The following is a 26169-nucleotide window of genomic DNA, read 5'->3' as shown; positions in this document are numbered from 1 at the left end:
ACTGTAATAATGCTCTCCACTCGAATTGCCGGGTTGTATGTATATTTTTTTTATTGCTTTTGCTTGTTTGCTTTTGCGGCCAGTTAGGTCTCAAATGAACCGTATATTGCAGTGGGACATTGAGACCCCGTGCGGCACAGTTGTGGGCAAATAATTGGGGTAGGTTAATCATCAATGAACTGTGGGTGGAATATGTATGAAAAGGTGGGGTAATATCAAGGGACAACCCTTTTAACAATCCCATGTCTGATCGTATCCGATTTTTCTGCCCGCCACTGTAACTACAGCCAGAACCTGTGAATTACACTCGAAAGTAGATGGTTTCCCATCAACTAAGCCAGACAGACAGACGGACGGACAGACTGTAGGGCGGGCGGGACAGACGTGATGTGGGTGTACGACGGTGTACGGTTAGATTTACTTAAGCACGCATCGGTAGCAGCAGAGCAAAGGCCCCTTGCCTCTCTCCGTCATACCTTTTGCTGTGACTAAGCACACAGACACAGAGAGAGGGAGAGAGAGAGAGCACACTCCCACTCCCCCCGCCTTATGCTGCAACGCATGAACAAATATAGAAGATGTGCAGTTATTTACATAAAAGCTTTACAAATATGTGCACAAGCTCGCACAAGCTCGCGTGTGTGTGTGTGTGTGTGAGCATGTGTCCAACTAATCACGGGATCAACTTTTTAAAACCACGACTTTAAGCCCTGAGTTTGAGCTTGAGCTCCAAACGTCAGCATGCTGCTTCGGATGGTTCTGCTTCTTGGAATTTAAAAAACTGTACCAGACACTATGTCTACCGCACCGACGCCGCCTCTCGTTTTATTCTGGATTTTTCCTAACAATTGCAGAGGCAGCCTAGCAACCGAAAACCAGCCCAGGCCGCACAGTAATGAAAAGCAAAGTTGTGCAGCAACAAAAAAAATGCAGCTCGAATATCGGATGCCCTTTAAACTATAGGATAGATCGTTTTTAATGGCAGAAATATAAATAATTCTCATAAATTTTATAGTTCTAACAACTGCTTGAATTCGTTAGTACCTCGCCGAAAAAAGGGTATTCCAAAATGGGCATAAAAGTTAAGGAGAAAAAGGAAAATAAAGCAATCATTGCACTTGTCCCTCCCATCGCATATAGCGGCAGAGGCGGCGGCAGCAGCAGCAGCATAGGCGGTGGCAGAGGCAACAACAATATGGCCAAGGCCTTTCCTTTTTGCCTCCCTTTTTTCCTGATTCATTTCTGGTTGCTACGTTGCTTCAATTTAGCTTCGTTTCGTGCCTCTCTGCCTGTGTGTGTGTGTGTGTGTGCTAGCCCACAATGGGCGTGGCAGTCATTTCCCGCAATTACGCCTACACACAAACGACACAAAAAGGAGATGGAGATGAATGGGATAGGGTTGGATGGAGAGTGGAGAATGGAGAATGGAGGATAGAGAATGGCTGGGCGGGTTTGCTGGTTGCTCTCTGCCACCTCCTGATAAGCCGTATCTGCCACACAGAATGCAACAGCGAGCGATATGGCAACGCTGTGTTGTCAACTGCCACAAATACAGGCGCACCACGTATACGTGCCATGCCCAGAAGTATGCAACACTTTTTAAATGAATTGAGATGGAACCCCGGCCCGGCCTTCGGTTCGGAGCTAGAGATGCAACTCCAAACCCCTATTTTGGGCTGGGTTGGGTTTTGGGGGCGTGCTTGATATGAGGGGGTGTGTCCATAGAGTTTGTACACGTTTGATTGGGAGAATCTACGGATATCTTTGGCTCGAAATCGATGGGGGTTCGGTTAAGAAGTAACAGAGGTTGAAGAAAATAGTATTTTGGTCTATTTTTGTAAAGTTTTTAGTGATGAAATGATCCCAAAAGGAATCCAAATGTTAGTTTTGAATGATTTACGGGGTATTTTCATGTAATATGATCCTTAAAAAGAGCCTTGAAATCTGTTCCCGTTGGCTCACTTTGGAACCAATAAAAGTAGTACAAATTATTGGTATTTTATTCGCCTGCCTATTCCTTATGCGATTATAGTTTTTCAAATGCTCCTAAGGCTCCTTTGGTATCCTTTGAGCCTAACAAGAGACTTGCCACCCAGCGACGCCTCTCTCGTAGCGTAGGCGACTGTATAATCCATAAAGCTGCACCTTTACCCTTTCCCTGCAGCCCGCTCTGCACCTCTTTAACCCCTTCCCTCGTACTTGCCCCCACCAGCCACCTTCGGCCCTGCCACAAGTTCATCAAAGTCGAGGCTGCTGTTGCTGTGTGCGTGCGTCTGTTGTGTGTGTCTCCCTGTGTGGGTGTATTTGTGGTTGCCAGATGATTTTGACTTTTTATGCAACTGTACGCCTGTGTCTGTGTGTCTGTTTGGCTTTGGCATGAAATGTTTCAAGTGTCATTTATATTTCATTTTTACTCTTTTTTTTATACCCGATACTCAAAATGAGTATTGGGGTATATTAGATTTGTGGTGAAAGTGGATGTGTGTAACGTCCAGAAGGAATCGTTTCCGACCCTATAAAGTATATATATTCTTGATCAGCATCAATAGCCGAGTCGATTGAGCCCTGTCTGTCTGTCCGTCCGTCCGTCTGTCCGTCTGTCCGTCTGTCCGTCTGTCCGTCTGTCCGTCTGTCCGTCCCCTTCAGCGCCTAATGCTCAAAGACTATAAGAGCTAGAACAACGATGTTTTGGATCCAGACTTCTGTGATATGTCACTGCTCCAAAAATATTTCAAAACTTTGCCCCGCCCACTTCCGCCCCCACAAAGGGCGAAAATCTGTGGCATCCACAATTTCGACGATACGAGAAAACTAAAAACGCAGAATCGTAGAAGATGACTATATCTTCTAGAGTGCAAAATCTGAACCAGATCGTATAATTATTATAGCCAGCATCAAGAAAACAATTTCATTTTTTCTCGCCCTGTCTCTCTCTAACACACACGTAGCATAGGCGGCTTTGCTTAGAGTAAAACATTAGCGCCTAGATCTCAGAGACTATAAAAGCTAGAGCAACCAAATTTGGTATCCACACTCCTAATATATCAGACCGAGACGAGTTTGTTTCAAAATTTCGCCACACCCCCTTCCGCCCCCGCAAAGGATGCAAATCTGGGGATATTCACAAATCTCAGAGAGTTTTAAGGCTAGAGTAACCAAATTTAGTGTCCGTACTCCTGTTAGATCTCACTATAAAACGTATATCTCAAAATTTCGCCCCACCCCCTTCCGCCCACACAAAGGACGAAAATCTGTTGCATCCACAATATTGCAGATTTGAGAAAACTAAAAACGCAGAATCATAGATAACGACCATATCTATCAGATTGCTGAATCTGGATCAGATCAGATCATTTTTATAGCGAAAGGAAACAAATCAATTTGCAGTGGCTACTCAGCGCCCGACGTCACTTTCAGACTGATTTTCTGTCTCTCTCGCACGCACTCTTTGTCGTGTCGATTAATATAAGCGGCGTCTGCCGGAGGAGAGCCATACTGACTTAGTATCGGGTATAACTGTAGAGTTGCGGTGTCCGCAGCAACTCACAACGTTCCCCCTCGTTTAATGCTGGCAATGCTGGTCGGTCGCATGGAACAGTGGAGAGGAGGCCCTTCGGCCCTGTACCCGAAACCAGAATCCCAGAACCCCAGAACCCCAGAACCCCAGAACCATAGACCAGACCCAGACCCAGACCATTGGACGTCTGTGCAAATTAAAATGTTTCCGTTGTCGTCGTCTCACACACACACACACACACACACACAGAGAGAGAGAGAGCAAAAGCTAGTTTCGGGGTCGAAGCTTTTGGTACCCTTTAGAGGCGGTTTTTTGTAGGATAGGGGGTGGGTCCTTGGTCCTTCCTTGGCTTCCTGGCAGCATTGGTGATATCTAGCCTTAAAACAAAGTTTTTTTTGGAATATCTTTGGAAATAATAAAGATTTTCTTATAAAATATTATATAAAGACTCAATCCTAGTGTTCCGAGTGTCTTGTGCTGCCCCTTCTTCATTTGACCTCCAAGTCCCAATACGCTTCTCAGTAAGGGGTATCCCAAACAAGAAGGATGATGGCGAAGGATTATAGTGGAGCGTATATTTGTGTCGAGATTGAATTTTATTGCCTGCCAACGGGTAACCGGCAACGGGCAACGGGCGGCGCCAATGGCGGGGCAGTAGTCGGTGCCTGGTTGCAGGGTCGTCCTGGTTGGCTGGATCGCGCAGTGGCAGGATGTCAGAGTTGTCAGGATGCGGATTACACTAATTATGAAATGACATCGACATCGACAGCGGCGATGGCGACGGCGACGGCGATGTCGTTGATTTTAATGGTTTTCTGTTGTCAACTTAATTAACAAATTTTCTCGCTTTTCGCAGGACCAAAATCGAGAAGAAGCAACGATGCAGCAGTCCTCGATGAGGCAGTGGTTGTTGTTGGCGTTGTTGTTGTTGCCGCACTGAAGACACACACACACACACACACACACACATAGAACACATAGAACACGTAGAAGCCTCCATGTTGCACATGTTGCAGCAAGTAAAATGCTCAGCGCTGCCAATGCAACAGCCACAAATGCAGCAGGAGCAGGAGCAGCAGCGATTGCCGCAACCGAAACTTATGTCATAACAAACAAGAAACAACAACAGCAGCAGCATCAGCAGCAACAGCAACAGCAACATTTTGTTGTTGCCACCAACAAAATGGTGATACCTGCCACTGGAGCAACAACAGCAACAACTACATCCACAACAGCAGCGGCAGAAACAACGCAGCAGCAACAGCAACAGCAGCAGCAACAGCAACAGCAGCAGCAACATCAGCAACAGCAGCAACATGTACTGTTTCAGCCGCACTTGCATGCAACTGCAACAACATCCACACCTCAGCAACAGCAACAGGCACCACCTCAGCCGCGCCAACATCCCAAGAAGCGAAAATTTGATCCAGCAGAGCTGGACTCACATGTGAGTCCTTCGGCATTGAATTGCGGTGCAGGCGCCAGCGATATCAAGCTGCAACAGCAACAACAGCAACAGCAACAACGTATTATAATTGCATCCCCGCTGCAACATGCCGGCGGTAGTAGTACTTACAAGCAACATGTGGCATGCAGCAGCAGCAGCAGCAATAACAATGGCCATGCGGCAACAATCAATCATCAGCAACGCACACACACGCCCACAACGGCTGTCTACTACCAACAGCAGCAGCAACAGCAACAGCAGCAGCAGCAGCGTTTTATCTTTAACTCTCACAATCAGCAACATGTACAGGAGCAACATCCACAGCCGCAACAGCAGCCGCAGCAGCAGCAGCAACAACAATCCTTACTCGATCTCAGCGAGTGGAACAATACCCGTGTCCTAGCCAAAATCCATAATCATTATGCCCCAGGGATTATACGACAAGTGCAGGAGGCACAACCCGATTCAATACTCGTGGAATTCGATTCCACCGATCTGGGACTGCTCCTATATCCGGATGTGTTCCACAATGGACGATATCATGTGATACTCGATGCCAGTCCACCCATGGCCGATGTACGTACTATCCCTAATAGTCCTTTCGAATATCCTTTATAAAGAAATTTCGTGTAAATTTCCGTTTCCATAGATCACGCTGGGTGCCCGGGTCTGTGTGCGCCAGCGTGTGGAGGGACGTAGCTCTGGCAGCTTCGTTTATGTGGAGGGCATCATCACGGACATCAATCAGGCCACAAAGCAATACAGTGTCCAATTGTTTGGCGATGATATGGTAAGGTTCTAAGGGGATATTCATAGTATTTGCATTGAAAACTCTCCATCTTAGGCGCCCACAAAGGTTGTGCGTCGTGCGGATCTACGTCTGTTGCAGCCACCCTGGTGGGACGAGCTCAGCGAGCTGTCACCCTCCTCGGGGCCAACCGTAGCAGCAACGACAACAGGCAAGCGGAAGGCAGTGGAGGCCATGCCCGTGCCCGTGCCCGTGCCCGTGTCCGGTGGCAACATTGTGTACCCAAAGGTGGCCACAGGAACGCCCCTTACTTTTGTGGCCACACGGTACGACGGCAAGCTGCCCACGGCACCGCCCACGCCCACGTCCACCTCCCAGCAGCAGCAGCAGCCGCAGCCGCAACCGCATCTGAAACAAGAAGAGTATTACCGGACGACGGCCACATCACCGTTCCAGAGCGGTGTAGTGCCGACGGCGCGACCGCCCTTGGGGCTGGGGGGCCATGTGGTGGAGCAGACGACCACGGGGCAGACGGCGGTGCAGGTGAACGGCCTGCCGGACATAGTGATCTCTCCGGGAAGCAATGGGCAGCAGCAGCAGCACCTGAAAACCCAACAGCAGCAGCAACAACAGCACGACGACTACGAATCGGATGACGAGCTGAATGTGGTGGGTATCGGGTATTCGCCGGCTGCCGGCGACCTGGACACGGAGAAGATGAGCGCCTGCAGCAAACGGAGCAGCATGCAGAGCCGCGGCAGTACGTCCAGTCTATTCGATCAGAGGCTGACACCACGATCTCATCCAGCAACTCCAAGGTGCGACTCTCTCTCTCTCCCTCCCTCGCGTATTCCAGTGGAATATACTCTATGCTCTCTCACAGATCTCAGGCTACTACGCCGCATCGTTTCAAGAAGGGCGACATCGTGGAATCGGAGTCCGGCGTGCGCAAGAAGTACAATGGGAAGCAGTGGCGACGCCTCTGTATGCTCTGCACGAAGGAATCTCAGAGGAGGGGCTTCTGTTCGAGGCATTTGAATCAGAAGGGTAACAATGCCCATCCCTCGTCCACGGGTCCGAATCGTTTACTGAGGTTTGTCATCTGATCCATCCTATCTCTTGGCCACTTAACCCTTGTTTTTAACCCTTTTCAGTGATAGTCGTTCCAGCAGCAAGACACAGATCGATGAGGACACATCGCGTGACTCGGAGACATCGCCCAACTATCGGGTCAAGGGTCGCTACGATCAGGAGGACACCGATGCGGCCGCCGTGCTAGGTAAGTCTCTATATGTAGTCCTCACACCTTTTTGACTTTTTATGACCCACGAAAATAAAAGAAAGAGATAGATAGAGTGTCTAAGAGCCGCCTCATAAAAGCATTAAAATTGGAATTTGTGTGGAAATTTATTCATAGTTTTGAGCTGCAATTCATTTCAAGGCTGGTCTTTCCAGCCGCTGCTGCTGCTGGTGCCGCTCTCTCACACCAGCGCCAGCTTAACTGTTAATCTATCTCTCTGTTCACGCAATTACCCACACCACCAGGCAGAGAGAAAGAGAAACAAGGGGGAACGTGGTGAGTTGCTGCGAAGACCGCAACTCTACATTTATACCCGATACTTGGTCAGTATGCCTCTCCTCCGGCAGACGGCGCTGACATTGAACGACGCGGTAAAGATTGCGTGCGAGAGAGACACAAAGTCAGTTTGAACGGGTCGTCGGGCGCTTAATTTTTTTTTACATTTTTATACCCGATACTCAAAATGAGTATTGGGGTATATTAGATTTGTGGTAAAAGTGGATGTGTGTAACGTCCAGAAGGAATCGTTTCCGACCCTATAAAGTATATATATTCTTGATCAGCATCAATAGCCGAGTCGATTGAGCCCTGTCTGTCTGTCCGTCCGTCCGTCTGTCCGTCCCCTTCAGCGCCTAATGCTCAAAGACTATAAGAGCTAGAGCAACGATGTTTTGGATCCAGACTTCTGTGATATGTCACTGCTCCAAAAATATTTCAAAACTTTGCCCCGCCCACTTCCGCCCCCACAAAGGGCGAAAATCTGTGGCATCCACAATTTCGACGATACGAGAAAACTAAAAACGCAGAATCGTAGAAGATGACTATATCTTCTAGAGTGCCAAATCTGAACCAGATCGTATAATTATTACAGCCAGAATCACGAAAACAATTTCACTCTTTCTCGCTCTGTCTCACTCTAACACACAGGTTTCATGGTCGGTTTTGCCAATTGCAAAATATGAGTTCAAGGATCTCAGAACCTATAAAAGCCAGAGCAACCAAATTTGGTATCCACACTCCTGTGATATCGGACCTTGACCGTTTCCTGTCCAAATTTCGCCACACCCCCTTCCGCCCCCGCAAAGGACGAAAATCTGAGGCAACCACAAATCTCAGAGACTATTAAGGCTAGAGTAACCAAATTTGGTGCACACACTCCTTTAAGATGTCACTATAAAACGTATATCTCAGAATTTCGCCCCACCCCCATCCGCCCCCACAAAGGACGAAAATCTGTTGCATCCACAATATTGCAGATTTGAGAAAACTAAAAACGCAGAATCATAGATAATGACCATATCTATTAGATTGCTGAATCTGGATCAGATCAGATCATTTTTATAGCCAAAAGGAACAAATCAATTTTTAGTGGCTACGCAGCGCCCGACGTCACGCTCAGACTGATTTTCTGTCTCTCTCGCACGCACTCTTTGTCGTGTCGTTAAATATTAGCGGCGTCTGCCGGAGGAGAGCCATACTGACTTAGTATCGGGTATAACCGTAGAGTTGCGGTGTCCGCAGCAACTCACAACGTTCCCCCTCGTTTGATTTTTATTTTAAGAAAAAAAAAAATACAGATCAAAAATAATAATGGTCAATAAGAATCCACAATAATAATTACACATTAAAAATCAAAAATAATAATTATACTTTATATAATTATTAATTCTGATTTTTATTGATTAATTAATATTTTTGAGTTTTATTGTATAATAATTATTTAATAATAAAAATCAAGAATAATCATTATACTTTATATACAGTATATAATTATAATTTTTGATTATTTTTGATTTTTATTGATTTTGATTTCAATTGAAAAATTATGAAAATTTAAAAAAAAATAGGGGTAACGAAATTTCGAAATATAAGTTTTATAGTGAGATCGAACAGGAGTGTGGATACCAAATTTGGTTACTATAGCCTCAATAGTCTTTGAGATTTGTGGATGCCCCAGATTTTCGTCCTTTGTGGGGTTCTGGACGTTACAAACATCCATTTTCACCACAAATCTTATATATGCCTATGCTCATTTTGAGTATTGGGTATAAAAAGGGCAGGGCAGAGAGCGAACCTTAAGCAGAGCCTGACAGAGAGAGGCTTTCAGTCCATTTGTTTTTTCTCGCTCTGGTCATCTATCGCGGCGCTTCTAGAAAGATTTTGCATCTGGGCTTGTCGAGTTTTTAGTTACCCTTTTTAGAGAGTTTATTTAAGCCTTTAAGTAGGTTTGGGCCCGTAGAACAAGGAAAACATCCATAAAGCTACAACTTTCTCATATATTGCTCTTCTAGAGAGGCTTCCTCGACTAAGCTTCAAATTGGTGCAGTAGCACTCATGCCATAATAATCCCTTTGCAATAAAATATTTAGTTCAATTCATATTTTTATTTATTCAGAGCAGAACCTGATTAGTCCTTCGAGTAATCCTCGGGTTGCTTCCATAAAGATTTCTTTGAGTTAGTTTCGAAACTGGTCAACTCTATATGCACCCTTGCGTATCATATTCCCACTCCCTAATCCACTACTAATGTAGAAATTTGGAAGAATGTAGAAGAAAGAACAAGTTCTTTCATTCAGTTCAGGCCATAACCGGATTTCGAACCAAAACATTCTTTGGAAATGGTAGCGCACTTTAAAGCTGAAACACTCATCTCCTGTTGTTTGGGTGCGCTACTTGAGAGATTTTCACAGTCAGCTCAACTTTTGATGTACCCTACATATGCACACTCCCATCTTAATCCGCTACTAAAACGCATTTTGGGAATCTTGAACAAAGAAGCCTATTCTGCCTTCCATTCAGTTCAGAGACCCCAAGATATTCTTTGGAAATGGTAGTAGCGCACTTTGGGCAGTCACTATGGCTGAAACTTTCTCATCTCCTTCTAATGCTGTTTCGGGGTCGATGCATTTCCAATTCACCATAAAAATGCATATCATAAAATTTTATTGTGCCAGCGCCGTGGCTGTTCTCGTCGCGCCGTTGTGTTTTCCTTGACCATTTCACACACCTCAACAAAGGTCGTTTGTCGCTTTTCATGAAAGGTGTCGTGTCTGTCCGTCTGTGAGACCAGAAGAGGGGTCGTCGTCATGTCCCGATCCCCGAATCAAGAGCTCTATTGTTCCAGAAATCTTCTATGCTCTGTCGCTGCTGCGCCTCGGCCGCTGCCGCTGCCTCTGCCGCTGGGCGCTGGGCCACTTGAAAGTGTGACCGCAGCGTGATTTACACGCCAGACGCAGCGACGTCGACAGAGCGCAGCGGAGAGATGCTTACGCATTCCTAAGCACCTGCAGAGGCAGGGTATCCCAAGGAGAAGGTAAGGCCGTCTAGAAGTAAGGTAGCTCTGGTAGCTAGAATTGCTGTACAGGCCTTCTGGAGTTCGAGGAGATTGATAGAACTGATGGCAACTGAAGATCGGTGGTGGATTCCCTTACCTTTCATTTAATATACCCTTCACCTGCAAAGGTAGACACGCAATGATCGCAGCAGCAGCGACAGCGACGCCGCCACTTGAGACGAAACAAAGCAAAGGGCCAGCGGCAGAGCAGAGGCTGGAATGCTGCGTGCGAAGCGCAACAGATTCTTTTCTTTTCTTTTCTTGTTATTTGCTTTGCCTTTGATTCGTTTTTACCTAAACAAAAATGCACTTGAGAGCAGGCACGCACACACACATACAGACAGAGAGACACAGACATTCCCGGAGCAGGTAAACAGCTCAAGCCAGGAGAATCAATGCGGGAGAGTGCGAGCGAGAGAAAGAGTGCGATAAAGAGCGTAAGCAAGAGCGGCGCGGTGCGGCGCTCGCTCAATTTATGCTGCTGACGTCGCTGTCGCTGCCCTTGGTTGAGCTGTTGCTGCCGTTCTTTTGACGTCTTCGCTGCTGCTCTGCCTCTGCCACTGCCCTCCGCCTCCGCCTCTACCACACCACACCGCACCGCATTTTATGTTGGAAACTGTCAAGAGCACACACAGAGGCAGCGGCCAGAGCAGAACAGAACCGAACACAGAACGAAAAAGCAAACCGATGCGAATGCAGCACAAAACGAATCTGACGACGACGACAGAAAAGTGTATTAAATACAATAAAAAAATAAGAAATATCAGTAGTACATATATCTACTACATACATATGTATGTATGTACTAAATATCTGCATATACATACATATGTACAATATATAGTTCCAATGATATGTGCAAGTGAGAGAGTGTGATGAAAGTTTCCATTTGAGGCGAGGAGACCCGACGAACGTCATGAATGCGTTCCAGGATTTCGAGCTGGGAGCGAAATTATATTTACAGTGCTTATGTAATAAAATGTTTACTAAATGGAATCCACATACATAATTATAGGGAGTAATTATAGCACTAATTGCGATCTATCCCTCTCTCTGTTTACAGTATCCCTGAGCAGTTCACGCTCGGCCACGCCATCGTATACATCACCCGTGAATCATGCCGGCGCCTCGCCGCTAAATGCCATCGCCCACTCGCCGGTCAATGTGTCCTCGAACCATCACCACAGGCAGAACTTTTTCACGCCCATTGCTGCCACCAATCAATCCCAGCAGCAGCAACAACAACAACAACCTGCCGCGGCGACATCTGTGGCATCGATTGGTCCTTTGGATACGGGAAAATGGAAGACTACGCCCAGTCCGGTCCTTTACAATGCCAACAACAACAACAACAATGGATGGGAGGGGAACAACAGCAACAGTGGAGCATCAGGAAATGGAACAGGAGGGGGAGGAGGAGGAGCACAACCACTGCCAATGCCGCCACAAACAACGGCCGTATCGCTGGTCATGCATGCCCCACCGCCGCAACACCAGCAGCATCAACATCAACAACCACCTGCCGCACACCTCAATGCACTGCCAGGACCTGGAGCGCCGCCCAGCAGTGTGGGGCATGCCACCAGCGTGATACGCATCTCCAGCAGCCAGCAGCATGCGACAACTCAGCAGCAGCAGCTGCCGCAGCAGTCGCAGCATCCCCATCCTCACGTGGTTGTGTCTCAGAACCAAACGTTTCATCCCGTGATCGTGGATGCCACACAGCTGACGGTGACGTCCATGCCGGTTCAGTCCATGATGCAGCAGCAGGTGCCGCACACTTCGGTTTCATTTCATCATCCCAACACGCCCACCAACACCACCTCTGTGGCAGTCACGTCGATAGTGCATGGCCACGGCCACGGCCAGGGCCAGGGTCAGGGCCAGGAGAAAGTGTTGCCAAAAAACGGTAGGATTCTATATAGAAGTAGGATCAGCAGTGAAGATTACCATAATCTCTCTTATCCCGCAGGCTACAATGCGCCTAGCCATCCATGGTACAAGATTCTGCCACAAATGCCGCCCATGACCAAGGCGCCACAAGGTCCGGCCACACCGACAACGACAACGACCGCCAGCAACTACAGCGTGGTCATGATGCACCAACAGCAACAGCAGCAGCAACAGCAGCAGCAGCAGCCGTCGCCCCAGCAGAGCCCCTTGGGAGGAGGAGGAGTAGGAGGTGCTGTCCAACAGCAGCAGACGTCTCTGAATCACAACAACAACCATATGATTGTGCCGAATCCTATGTCGTCGCCCGGCAAGCCGCTCAACTGTTCCATGAACGATGCCAAGGTGGCAGCAGCTGCTGCTGCAGCAGCCGCCGCAGCGGTGACCCATCAGCAGGCGGCGGCGGTGGCGGTGGCTGCAGAGGAGCAGGATGACCAGCTGGACGACGATGTGTTCGAATCCACTCCCGCTCCGGCGGCGGCCATAACCAACGGAAAGAAACAGACGGCGGCCATGCAGCGGCAGCAAACGTACACGAGCAACAGCAATATCCGGAAGCTGGAGGAGTGCCATGACGACGGCGCCAATGGAGGAGCACCCATCACTTCGGCTGCCAAGCGGAGGAGTCAATCCTTGAGCGCCCTGCAGCAGCAGCAGCAACAGGCAGCACAACAGCAGCAACAGGCGGCAGCAGCATCGGCGGCAGGAGGAGCGGCTGGTGGACAGCCAGCGGCAGCGAACAAGAAGATACGCAGGCCGATGAATGCATTCATGATCTTCTCGAAGAAGCACCGCAAGATGGTCCACAAGAAGCATCCGAATCAGGACAATCGAACGGTCAGCAAGATCCTCGGCGAATGGTGGTATGCCCTGAAGCCGGAGCAGAAGGCCCAGTACCATGAGCTGGCGAGCGTCGTGAAGGATGAGCATTTCAAGCAGCATCCCGAGTGGAAATGGTGCTCCAAGGACCGCCGCAAGTCCTCCACGTCGACGGCTGCCGGCAAGGCAGGAGCAGCTGGAGCTGCTGCTGCCGCAGGCGATGCCAAGTCGCGTCTGGCCTCGGTGGATGGCTCCGATTCGCTGGAGCACGACATGTGCCCCAACACGCCGGGCGGGCAGGGCGATCACCAGGGCGACATCATCCCACTGACGATCGACAACTACAACAGCGCCTGTGATGAAGCGCCCACCACGATCTCTGGCGGCAAGGGGGGCAAGCTCCTGAAGAACGAACTGCACTCGGATGAGGACGAGCAGATGCTGGTGGTGGAGGATCAGCCGCCCTGCAAGAAGCTCGACCTGCAGTGTCGCGAACGTGTGAACGATTCGGACATGGATGATGCCCCCTACGATTACCGCAAGCAGCAACAGCAACAGCAGGAAAAAGATCAGGTACGGAATCGGTGGCCTGTCGAGAGGGAAGCACATTTTGATTATATTTCATCGTCCTTTGCAGCGCCCGCAGGAGGATCATGCGGTCGGTGCCAATGGCCAGGCCATGACTGCACCGCCGACTGGTGGCAGCGGCGGCGATCGCGAGATTACGCTCAAGCCGAAGGCAATCAAGGCCCATCCGGTGCTGGAGAGCACCATGCTGCCATATGCCCAGATGTCGATCTATACACAGTACACTAGTCCCAAGAATCCAATCGGTGTAACACCATTCCAACCCACAGGCGAGCAAACCACCCGCTACTCCAACCCCCCACTCAGCCATGCTCATTGCAGTCTCTCTTTTTTCACTTAGGCGGCGCCTTCAAGTCGATGCCCATCAGCCCCAAGGGCTGCAGCGGCAGTGGCAGCGGCAAATCCGACGAGGCGGCTGCCGCACTGCAGCCACATATCAAGCAGGAGGACATTAAACAGGAGCCACCATCGCCATATAAACTGAACGGCGGCTCGGCATCCGCCGCCGGTGTGGTCAGCAGTGCACCGCCGCAGAACAGTGGTGGGAGCTCCGGTGTGGGAGCCATCTTCAATTTCAATGTGCCAACAGCGACGGCCCTCAGCCAGAAGCAGTTCCAGTATCCCATGCATCACGCGCATCGCAGTCCCACGGACCTGAGAGGTGAGTAGTGTGGAATGGCAAGAAGAATAGCGATAGAAGATGAAGGCAAGGAGTGAAACGAATAATAAACAGTGGGTTCTGTCAGACTTTAAGGCAGTTGAAGGGGAGATGAGCCAAATTTTGTATTACTGCCACAGATATTCCTAGATATTCAATCAAAAAAAGTGCATATTCCATTTGGAACTCTGCTTTAAAGAATCTCTAACCTCTCAGCTGTCTTACTGTAACGAAACGCACTGTATTTGATTGGCAATTCATTGAGTTTCGTATCTTTTTCATTGTAATTGAAGGCCGTCTGCGCACTGCCCTTCAAAATGTAGAATATTTTGTACTCTTTTATTTATTTATAATTTTCAATAATTTATTTTTCTTAATTTTAAGTTGATTTTAAGACTTGGAAAAACTATTGGAATTATTTCTACTATGATTTGTTGTGTGTTCTGCATAGATTGTAGATTTTGTATGATTTTGTTTGTTGTTTTTGAGTTTTGGAACAACAAAATTTGTGGGAAAAACATTCCAATCACCTGCATCGATCGCATCGCCTCGCCCCCTCACCCACCTGTCGCCGCCGAAAGCTTTTTTGGTTTTTTTTTTACGGGCATAACATCTTTCTCTCTGTTTCTTTCACTTTCTCTCACACACACTCACACTGAAACTCTTCCTCCCACGAACACAATAATGCTCTTCCTTTCTGTCGATGTCATCCATATAATTACACATGCCTCCACACACACACCCACACATACCATTTGAAAAATCCACCATAAATCGAACATAGAACCAGAAGAGAATGCAAAGAATACGAAGGGAGAACCAGCTGCAACAGCAGCAGCAGTCCATGAAAACGATGACGAGGAGCATGAGGATGTGGAGGACCTCCTGCTCGACGAGGAGGATGTGGACGACGACGATGAGGACGAAGATGATGACGATGATGATGAGGATGATGAGCAGTTTATGCAGGAATTGGCCAGTGTTAATGCTGGTGCCGATTTCGATGATATCATCCACTATACCATACCAAAAGTGAGGGCTACACCGACACCAACGCCCACACCGCCACCAGCAGCGACAACAACAACAGCCACAGCTGACACAGCAACGAAAACAACAACAATTATGGCACCCATCAAGCGGAAACAGTTTACGATTGTGCGATCCCTGACGCCGTTGCAGCCATCGCATTCGCCACACCAACAGCTCAAGCATTTGCATCAGCGCCGCGTGGAGACGCCACCAACAGTCATAACACGTGTGCCGACACCCACCATAAATCATTTCACGATCATAAGAGCACAACCATCGTCGAATCAGCATCAACATCAGCACAATACACCGCCGCCTTTGTTTTTCAAGCAGAAAGTTCACCAATCTTCACCAATCATAACAACAAGCATTCCAACAGCATCCACATCATCCACAATAGCATCCACATCTACAACACACAATAACGAAGCCCTTACTAAGTTTTCCAATAATTCCACGCCCATTATACGAAAATTGTTGACTCTACAACAACAAGATGGTCATCACAACAACAACAACAACAACAACAGCAGCAGCAACAACAATAAGGGAACAGGCCGTGCGGCCATACTGTACGATGCCCTCGTGCTGGACACACTCCATGGCCAGGACGAAGACGACCACGAAGACCTCGAAGATGGGCAGGAAAAAGCCGAAGGCAGGGATAAGCAACGAATGAGCAAAAAGGACCCAACCAAAACGGGAGCCACAATGCTGCTGATCACCGACTGCAATGCGTACAGCCAGCAGCAGGGAACACCGGTATCGGGATCGGCGGCCACCCTGCGGCCCGTCTCGTTTATCAGCATCAATGCGTGCAACAAGATTGCGTTGCCGGCGAATGCCCGTATACTGACAGCGGCCACGGCCACCACGACAGCGGGTGTGGCAGCCACGGCGACCAGCCAGGCGGGCGGAGGCGCCGCCACACTGACGGTACTGACCAAAGCGACAACGATGTCGGCGTCGGGGAAAGCGGGAGCACCGGGAACGCCGGGAACAGCAACAGCAAATCATAGTACTAATAATGCCAATACAGAAATAACCATAACAGCGGCTGCTCCAGCCACTGCCACCAAACCAGTGGCCGGCAGCAGCAGTGGCAGTGTCATGAACAACAAAAACTCATCTACAACTCCTTCCTCCTCCTCCTCCTCCACCTCTGTCTCTCTGTCTACTGCAGCAGCCGCCCATCAGGCCTGTGTGCCCTCATCGCCGGCGGCCATGAGTCTGGGACATGCTGCCAATATGGCCACACCACCGGCCTCCGCACCAGCACAGATCATGGGTGCAGGTCCAGCCCCAGGCCCAAAGATGTTCTTTGCCATGACAAGTCAGGTGAGTAAATGGAAGGAGAAAGCAAGCCTTCTAGAGAGTGAGAATAACGTTTCGATTCGTAGTACTCCCTGCTGCCGCGATCCCATCAGCCGGGGACACCCTCGCTGGAGCATCTGCAGCTGGAGGCCTTTGCGGGCAGCTATATATTCAAGAATCACAACGGACTGCCGCCACCAGTCAGTGCCCAGCCGACAATGCTGCTCCATGGCTATACGCCGAGTCACAGCGCAGAGCCGCCGGCGAGTTCGCCCTCGTACAAGTCGATGCCCTCCACCCCGAAGTCGGCGACATATCACATGAGTGCACCTCCGCCAGAGCGCGGCAGCCAGGAAGGAGGCGAGGAGAGCGACATGGATGCCGATGGGCAGCAGTTCATATTGGCCCCAACGCCGGCACAATTGGGACGAGCACCGCTGCAGCGGCGCAAGAATTTATGTGAGTAGATCCCCAGAGCGATTCCCTGGGAATCCATCGGAACTAATGGCATTTTCGGCTTTTTTTTGTTTTGCAGCTCAAAGCAAGTCGGAGAGCAATGTTTCGTTCGGAGCGAATCTGGGGGCCAGCAATGGGGGTGGTCAGCACATCAGTCGGAAGCTGCACTCCCCCACAATGATGGATGCCTCGTCGCCCATCATTGGTCATGTGAATAGTTCCAGCCTCAGTTCGGCACTGCCCACGCCCACCTCCTCGACAACGACGCCCAATAGCGATGAGCAACTGCCTCTGACGCCCACGACGAGCAACAGTAACAGTCAGCCCAAGTCTCCGTTGAAGGGGGTGTCGGCAGCGGCGGGGGCAGCAGCAGCAGCGGCAGCAGTGGCCCACAAAAAGAAGAACGATGAATTGAACAAGTGCGTGGGACACAGAATCACCTGCCAAGGGTTTTACTAACCAGTTTTTATGCCATTCACAGCAGTGTACTCAAGCAGGTGGACTTTGAGAAGAAATACAAGGCACTGCCGCAGTTCCAGCCAGAGGATTGCCAGTCGCCCAGTGCCATAGCTGTGCCCTCCTCCCCGCGAGTGTACGGAACCAATTATCGCAAGAAGAACACAGCGCCAGTGCCAGTGCAGAAGCTAAGTGAGTGGCGGAGGAGGCAGGATCTCCCTGCAAACCAGCGAACCTTTTATTTACTCGTTTCTCTTTCGGATACTTTGTGTTTAGTTTGCGAAGATGATTCCATTGATGAGCCCGCCTCGGCACCGCCAACCACAACGCAGCGCTTCTTTGGGCCCGACTTTAACAACGAGCTGAAGGGTAACATAATGATAACGTTTTCCTGTGCATATCCTCTATGTATAATGTAGATCAATGTTTTACAGAACTGGAGAGCTCGGATCAGACGGGACGGTCGCCCCGGACGCCCAAGACGCCGCTGCAGAGTGCCAGATCGGATGCCAGCGAGAAGGGGCATCGCAAGGTGCTGGAAACGCGTCGCAATTTGGTTATGCAGCTGTTTGCCGTTCACGGCAACTTCCCAACAGCACAGGCCACAATTGCCTTTCAGGTGAGTCGATCATGGCATAGACTCCTTGTCTCCTCGAAAGAGACTCTAATTTTGGTTATTTATTTCGCATTCCTTAGACCAAGCACATTGATGTGTTTCCGCGCAAACAGGATCTGCAGCTGAAGATACGCGAAGTGCGACAAAAGTTGCTGGGACAGGCCTCCTGCACACCGCACTCGGCCGGCCCCAATACGCCGTCCGACTCGAATTCGTCGTCGACCACGCTGAGCGCCAACAGTGCACACACCACAAACGCGACACCGAATGCGGCAGGTAATTGGAGGGCGCTCTGCAAATATCTTCTACCCAAGAACTAAATCTGTAATTTCCCCTTTCAATGAATATCTTTCTTTGACTTTCTGTTCGTGCGCTACCCCTTCAATTCGATTTGTTTGTTAATTTAGTTTCCATTTCTCAATGAAAACATTGTTAAGATGTTTTTCAATATTACTAAACGGCAGGTGTAAAGGAGCAGCAGCAGCAGGACTTGGAGCAGCATTCTCAGGGCAAAGCAAATGAAACGTAGGGGAGTGGAAGCACAGGACACGCCAACCGAACCGATTGTTTGCTGCCAAAAGTGACAAAATTACTTAACGATAGAGTAAACTCAATGAAAGCAGCAGCAACGTCAGCACACACTCACGGAAAAGGAAAGAAGATCAACAGATACAGATACAGCTCATGCATGAGATGCAGATGGATGTTTAACTAGTTTTTATTCAATGGAAAACAAAAATAGAGAGAAAAAAATTACAAATTTTTAATTACAATAGGCATACAATACGAGTAAAACAATACAATACAATATACAATATATGTACACCAAGCAACAAAGATATCGATAGGAGAACCGATTACGAATGAATTTATTAAGCAGCTTAATAAATCACAAGATCATAGACGGATAGTAGACGGAAATTTTTGAATAATTGGAACTTTTGAAGCACATATGAAGTACATGCATACCACATACAAGAAGAAGAAAAAAAAAAAACTAAAACCAAAACAAAAAAAAACAAAATCGTGTAGTAGAGAGCATAAATACATAATGGAACGATTGTATAATCCCCCGCTTAAACGATTAGGTTGATAATTTACAGAAAGAACTGCAACAAGGAGACGGAGATTGAAGTAGCTTTAACCTTAAATTGCACATTAATTTTTGAAGTGTATTTAGCACAAGTAAAAAGAAGAAAAGGCAAAGAATTGTATAAAACAAAAACTTGAAAAGAACACGTAGTTGTATTGTATATTTAGACGTAAAATTTATAACAAAAACACAAGATGAAGAGAGAACAAATCTATGCAAAAAAACAAAACACAAACACACTTCCAAACACACACACACACACATCAAAATGCTTTTAAAATGTTTGATTTTTGTTCTTAAAGCTTTTAACTTTTTTAAATTGTATGTACATTTTCCTTTTTAAATTGGCTTTTTACACTTGTTGTCTTATTGAATTATAATTTATATATATATATATACATATTTGCATATATTTTTACTATTTTTAATATTATTTTAGCGTAGAACACTGTTTTTTTTTAAATTGTACACACACCGAAAAATAAAATAATTATACATACAATACAATTTATTACACAAGAAATATGAAGGAATAGATCATAGAAATGAAGAAATGAATGAGAGAGCGAGAACTAACTGTCTTCCACTGTTGCTGCAATATACTATTTAATATTGTGTTAATATTCAGTTGAATTAAATTAAATTAAATTAAATTTAGTTGTAAATTAAAGTTAATTTTAAATGCAATGCGTGTGACTGCACCACCCTCATACAAATCCACTCGTTTGGTAAAATTTACCCTGTACTCTGTGGCTTGTTGATTGATTTATTAAATGTCGTATACAAACGTGTGTGTGTGTCTCTATAACTTAAGTTCTTTAATTTTAATCCGTTTCAGTCACACTTTCTATGTATTGTATAGTTTTTGTGTTCTACTATCCCAAGAAGCAACAGTTGCAGCCCCACAAACAGACAGACAGAGAGACACGCTTGATATGCCAGAAAAGTAAATTAGTAATGCAAGAAATTATAGTTAAAACACACACAATATTCATATAATAGTTAGTGCAATCAGGGATCGTAATAATGGCGTTTTTTATTCAATTTATTCAATGTGTCTTCAATGTTATATCTGTCTTTAAGTTGGTGTTAACTATCCTCTTTTCTTATGCCAGCTTAGATCTAAACTGCTTTCCAAACCCTTTGCTCAAAGATCGTCTCTTTTCAATAGCTTTCTGTTTTAATTCCTGTACAACTGTCTTCTACCATTCTCATCACTTATTATCATTACGTTCCCTGATTGCAATCATTTGAAAACACTTGCAATAAGTGAATAGAATGTGAATGAAAGCGTATGCCGCTTCCATTTAGTTTTATTCATTGCTGGATAATGCAATTCTAGAAACTAACCAATTTTAAACACCAACTCACGTAGGCTTTTCAAATTATTTTTATATTCATAATTTAATTATAGTTTATTCATTATGTTTAGTTCTTAATTATCCATTAGTTACTTGTATTAATTAGAGAACAAACAAACGAAATTTTATATGATAAAAACCACAAAAAACGAGAGCGTAAATTGTAGTGTGTTAATGTTTAAAAATACAAATAAAAAAAGAAGAATACAAAACAAGAATAAAACAAAGTTTATAAGCAAATTCCAAAAAAACCGGAGGTGTGAACTTAATTATATTTAGTAGAAGCAACCAACCCCGTCTATCCTGTCTATCCCCCCAGCAAAAAAAAATAAAAACCTTGTGCCAATGACAAAGCTAAGCAAATAAAACAGATAATATTCAAGTAGAATATCATACGATCCCCAGTAGAAAAACCAAAAACATGTTTGTCAATTAAGTCAAATGCAGCACAGAAAAAACGAGATAATTATTTTGACCCTTACCAAGCATTGAAGGAAAAACTTATACAAAGAAACCTCTAAAGGAACAACCACAAAATACATTTTTGGCAACAAACATTTCGGACTAAGAAAAATGAAACAAACAAGCAACAAAGGGAAAACAAAGAGACAACTTTTGGCAATTACAAAAACGAGAACTTTTTGCGGAAACAAACTCAGTACAGAACAAAAAAAAAAACATGACAAAATAAATGGCGTTTCGGATACAAAATTCTAAAATTCAGGTATAAACAAAAAAGAAACAAAAACAAAAAACAAATACAGATAGTGTTGTATAATGTTTAAAGACAATTTTTGGAACAAAGTATAAGTAAAAATAGTAAGAATAAATTAAAAGAAAAACTATTTAGCTATTTATACAAAAAAAAAGAGGTGGCGACGATGTGGTGTATGTGTACAATTTATAAGGTGCTTTTACAAACAACAAAATATTTGGTAGTGAAGCGAAGGTCGGCCGATTCCTCCCCCCACTCCCCCCAGAACAAATCTCTATATAATATATTATAGTATACATACATATATATTTTTGTCAGAAAAAGGCATCAACTGTATTTTAAAAATGCTTTTAAAAGTGGAATGACTTTAAGAACGAAAGGAGATCTCCCCCAGAGAGTGGGGGGGTGGGGGCTACAGTACTCTTGTAATTCAGTTGTGAGAAATTCGCACAGTTTGACGATGGATCGTGGTGGGGTTTTTTATAGTTTTTAATCGAGGTGGGCGTTTTTTAATCGTAGCTAAACTCCCCCCCACTCGCTCCCCATAAGAACCTAGACCTAAAATATACATCTACCATATACCATATACAGGCATATAACTGATTGATTCAGGATTGATGAAGGCATTTCTAGGGGCAATCGAAGGTTACACCATGTTGTTTGCGGTTTGTTTAGTTAATTGTTAAAAGATAAACGCGAAAAAAGGAAGGAAAGCAAATGATTGTTTGATTGCACAATTCTAAAGTTACAATACAAAAAAAACCCATTGAGTTTGTAGTGAAATTTCAAGCCTATCATTTGCAATTGACCTGAACGCTTTGTAAAATATGTATTAACAACAAATTACTATATATACAGATATATATACAACTTATTTGTGAAGTTAACTCTTAAGCCAGTTATTGTGAAACGAAACGTATTTTGTAAGCGAGAAAACCACACACCCCCACACCCCCACAGCCCACAAACCACACACGAGACGCGAAATACAACAAATATTACAATACCATATACAAGTGCATATACAGGATAGAATAAATACAAATACGGAATATTTAATTAACTCGGAGTGAAGCTCTGAGAAACGAGGCGGGGGGCTTCGAAGGTAAATCTTTAATTTGTTAATCTGTCCTCAGAGAGAGAGCGATCTTTGCATCGTAGCACAGGGTAGCCCTTGGACTCTCAAGAGCTTTACGGTCCAACACCAAGAACCCACTCACAAACACACTCAACACACACGAACATACATATATTTATACATACATATATATATAAATACATATATATATATATACGATGATAAATTTATTGAATAAAAAGAAAAATATGCATTCATAAAATGTCGATGTTTCAATCATTTATTGCCACCATTCTTAAGGGTATAATAATTTAATAGGAACAATTTATAATGAGATTAACTAAGTCTTGTTCGCTTTGGCACACGATGAATACTGAGGGTTAGGAGTCTTATACCTCAACCACTTCCACTGGAACCTCATGGATCAGATTTCTGGCCGAAGACAGGACACTAATGTCAGCGCAATTCACAAAATTCTCCTGAGCTCCACAGCCCATGGCTCCCGTGCCATCCTCACACACGCCCCAGTTGTTGCCCGCCGTGTAGGTCCAGCGGAGGACACAGTGGCCGCAGTTCAGATCACTGGGAAGCTGAAGAGTCACCGGAATATCCCCCGTCCGGGTGTTGATGTTGTACTTGAGATTTCCATCGGAAAACTTCAGCGGAATCTTGTTGAAGCACTCCTCCGATTCGCTGCCATTTTCATCCAGGTTACAGATGTGGAAGCTAAAGTAGCCCAAGTGATTGGCCGTGATCTTTACGTTAATTTCAGCCTCGCTTAGGCCCGCAAAGGTCCTCACAATGATGCCACTGCCGTATTTGCCACCCAGTTCGTTGGGTCGCGGCTGTTCCAGACTCCAATCATCGCCGCAGAGACCACAGCGTCCTCCATTTTCGGTTTGTTTCTGCAGTGGAAATCGGAGAATAGTATCGTGGATATAAGCAAATTATTTCGTTTAGTAATCCTACCCAAAAGCCACCGCAATACAATCCGTTATCTTCGTAATTTTTGGGAGCAGAAGAGTCGTAGCGCCATCGCGAAGATCTTCCCACGGGATCCAACATCATACCATGGCCCTCAAGCTCTCCCACCAGGCAGAAAGCACTCAGACTTATGGTCAGGATTACTTTGAAGTATTTCATTTTTCTTTCACTTTCACTAAAGTGTGATTCCGATCTGTCCTGGTGGAAGGCTTATATAGGTCCATATTCCTAAAATCTTATCAGTTGCCGGGCGGTTTGTGCTTGTTTTTGATTTTTGTCCAAAAGCCGCTAAGAATTCTTATCACACTATAATCTCCCCCATATAGGAATGCTTGTATATGCATTTTTATGGTTATTACTCAAAATTTGGGCGAATCGTAGTATCTGACCTCGGAAATCGTCCAAAAAGCTATGACACATATAAACAAGATCCCAGTTATTGGCAATTGAATCATTCTAATGCTAATGGTTTGTTTATAACATAACATTGTTTTTTAACACAAAGTAGGTCTGCTTCGACAGAAAACCCCAATGCCAATTTGATAAGAGTTCAATGCATGGGGTGTATTTCACGTCCAAGTGGAACTTGTTAACCAAGGTTGAAAGCGTTTCAAGTATATTATGGCCAAGGGATTGCTATCGGCTATGTAATGCGGTGATTGAACCCGTAAGGAATTCCTATAAAGATAAGAAGGGTTTTTTCCTCGGAATCACCTCCGGAAGTAAGAATGTAATGAAATTCTATATAAACTATCCGTACGGTCTATTCAGAAAGACTGCGATATCAGTTGGTAAAGTTCTCAAAGATTATTGGGTTGATTCAAATTTATAACGAGCGCTATCGAAAGCTTGATTATCGATTGGTTATTTCAAGTTCTTTAAGGCATACTTTAAGGCCTCAGCTTCAAACGGCTCTTTTTGAAAAATGTTCAGTTCTTTATTTAACTTTGGCAAACTTTTTGGTGTTTGACACCTTCAGACTTTGATGGCAGTTCGTTGTTCGCTGGGTATGGAGTTCTTAGGCCACCTCAACGGGCACCTCAACGACATCGACATCAGAGGCAGCCGTATCCTTGAGAATGTTACGGCCCCAATTGATGCTCACATCGGCGCAGTTCTTGAAGGTTTCCTGGGGTCCACAGCCCAAAGCTCCATTGCCGGCATCATCGCAGATGCCCCAGTTGTTGCCTAAGATACAGAGACACAGAGGCATATCAATCAGTGGTAGAAAAGAAACCCCTTTGAGACATACCTCCAACATAGGTCCAGCGGAGGACACAGTGGGTGCAGGTAAGATTCTCGGGCAGGAGAACAGTCACATCGAACTCGTCTCTCTGTTCACCAATGTACAGCCGTTCACTGCCATCGGGGAAGCGCAGGCGGTTCTGATTGAAACAGTCTTCGGACTCCTGGCCGAAGGCATCCAGGTTGCACAAATGGAACTCGAAGTGGCCCAAATGGTTGGTGGTTATCTTCACGCCCACGGTGATGGCATTGGAAGCGGGATAGCTCCTGGTAACGACACCATACCCACCAATATTTCCTCCGATCTCATTGGCACGCGGCTGTCCATCCAAGAAATTGTCGCCGCACAGTCCGCACCGATTTCCATTGTTGGACATGGTCTATAGGGAAGAGATGTCTGGACTTTAATCCATCTGCTCCATTCTGGAATATCCCCGCTTCACTCACATACAAACCACCGCAGAAGAGTTCATTGTCGTTCCAGTTCTGGGGAGCGGAACCATCGTAGCGCCAGCGGGACGAGCGACTCGGAGGATTCAGCATCATGCCGTGGGCATCGATCTGCTGCAGACCGATGGCCATCAGCAAGGCAACACTGAGCAGGTACTTCATGGTATTCAATTTCGTTTGGTTTCACTTTCACAATGCCACCTGCCGAGCCGGGTCCATGTTTTATATGTGTGCCTTCTGCTCCTGTCCGTCCGACATACCTTATCATTTCGATTCGAGAGTTTTACAATGGCTCTTGGCATGATAACGCTCTGTTGATAATAATATCAGATGTACTCCCGGTCAACAGTAGCAGAATCGACACTCCAGATCCCGATAGGCCGCCTCGGATAAGCATCTCTATGATACGCATAGCAAAATATTCATAAATACGTCGAAAGCTATGAGGAATCGCGTCAAGATTGCCAAAAACCACTACAAGCACTTGTATTTATAGATTTTGCGATCACATTTGGGTTATCTGAATAATGTTGATTGAATTAACGTTCCTCAAGTATTTCCAATTGAAATTGATTGGAATGAATGGTTTGTTTTGGGTTCATTTCTAGCCGCGCTCAGATTTCCTTTATAGCCTTATCAGTAATAGGTATCATATATTTTAGCTATTCGAAATGTTGGGTATACAAGAACATGAGAACGATCAGATCGGCGAACACTTCCAAATGTCGATTATGCTTTACGCATCAAAGGGTCAAGGGGATTTCTCCGATCTACTCTGAATCCACGTTGTCCTTGATATCAATCCTTATAGTCCTTAATGTCAATCTGGGTTGGAATGATTATGTTCCTATTATGAAAAAGCGTATCCCGTCCACATCGGGTCAGAAATGGCAAGGGAATATCCATATGTTTGAATGGAAAAATTGCCTTGATTCTTGTAAAGGACTCCATCAAAGCCCTTATAAGCCATAGAAAACCTTGATCGGACTATAAGTAGCTGAAAAGCCT

The 26169-nt window shown here is 45.9% G+C and overlaps 3 protein-coding genes across 15 annotated transcripts in view; 1 reads left to right on the top strand and 2 right to left on the bottom strand.

Moving 5' to 3' along the window:
- Positions 1 to 19435, top strand: part of LOC6594649 (putative transcription factor capicua) — a 53467-nt gene extending 34032 nt beyond the window's left edge. The window contains exons 2-18 of one of the 13 annotated variants that reach the window (XM_026994598.1): positions 4374 to 5540; positions 5614 to 5754; positions 5809 to 6530; positions 6596 to 6805; positions 6867 to 6991; positions 11410 to 12255; positions 12319 to 13688; positions 13753 to 13972; positions 14044 to 14364; positions 15890 to 16731; positions 16794 to 17166; positions 17243 to 17582; positions 17648 to 17811; positions 17896 to 17988; positions 18039 to 18238; positions 18316 to 18511; positions 18700 to 19435. In XM_026994598.1, the coding sequence (XP_026850399.1) occupies positions 4542 to 5540; positions 5614 to 5754; positions 5809 to 6530; positions 6596 to 6805; positions 6867 to 6991; positions 11410 to 12255; positions 12319 to 13688; positions 13753 to 13972; positions 14044 to 14364; positions 15890 to 16731; positions 16794 to 17166; positions 17243 to 17582; positions 17648 to 17811; positions 17896 to 17988; positions 18039 to 18238; positions 18316 to 18511; positions 18700 to 18764 (7227 nt within the window). In that variant the 5' untranslated portion in view covers positions 4374 to 4541 and the 3' untranslated portion in view covers positions 18765 to 19435. Of the gene's footprint in view, positions 1 to 4373; positions 5541 to 5613; positions 5755 to 5808; positions 6531 to 6595; positions 6806 to 6866; positions 6992 to 11172; positions 11318 to 11409; positions 12256 to 12318; positions 13689 to 13752; positions 13973 to 14043; positions 14365 to 15889; positions 16732 to 16793; positions 17167 to 17242; positions 17583 to 17644; positions 17812 to 17895; positions 17989 to 18038; positions 18239 to 18315; positions 18512 to 18642 lie in introns of those variants that run through there. The other 12 variants (XM_026994597.1, XM_026994599.1, XM_026994604.1 and 9 more) reach the window with 12 other exon arrangements.
- Positions 19436 to 22871: 3436 nt separating this feature from the next.
- Positions 22872 to 23625, bottom strand: LOC6594648. The gene is made up of 2 exons (XM_002019617.1): positions 23452 to 23625; positions 22872 to 23387 (listed from the first exon to the last, which is right to left on the bottom strand). The coding sequence occupies exons 1-2, from the start codon at positions 23623 to 23625 to the stop codon at positions 22872 to 22874; spliced, it is 690 nt and encodes a 229-aa protein (XP_002019653.1).
- An 802-nt stretch (positions 23626 to 24427) lies between these two features.
- LOC6594647 lies at positions 24428 to 25323 on the bottom strand. Its single transcript, XM_002019616.2, has 3 exons — positions 25159 to 25323; positions 24719 to 25091; positions 24428 to 24654 (listed from the first exon to the last, which is right to left on the bottom strand). The coding sequence occupies exons 1-3, from the start codon at positions 25321 to 25323 to the stop codon at positions 24485 to 24487; spliced, it is 708 nt and encodes a 235-aa protein (XP_002019652.1). The 3' UTR covers positions 24428 to 24484.
- Between the last annotated feature and the right edge of the window lie 846 nt (positions 25324 to 26169).

Source organism: Drosophila persimilis, unplaced genomic scaffold (assembly GCF_003286085.1).
Source record: "Drosophila persimilis strain 14011-0111.01,24,50 unplaced genomic scaffold, DperRS2 tig00003933-arrow-pilon, whole genome shotgun sequence".
Taxonomy (NCBI): Eukaryota; Metazoa; Arthropoda; class Insecta; order Diptera; family Drosophilidae; genus Drosophila; species Drosophila persimilis.
This window is presented reverse-complemented; position numbering and strand designations above follow the sequence as displayed.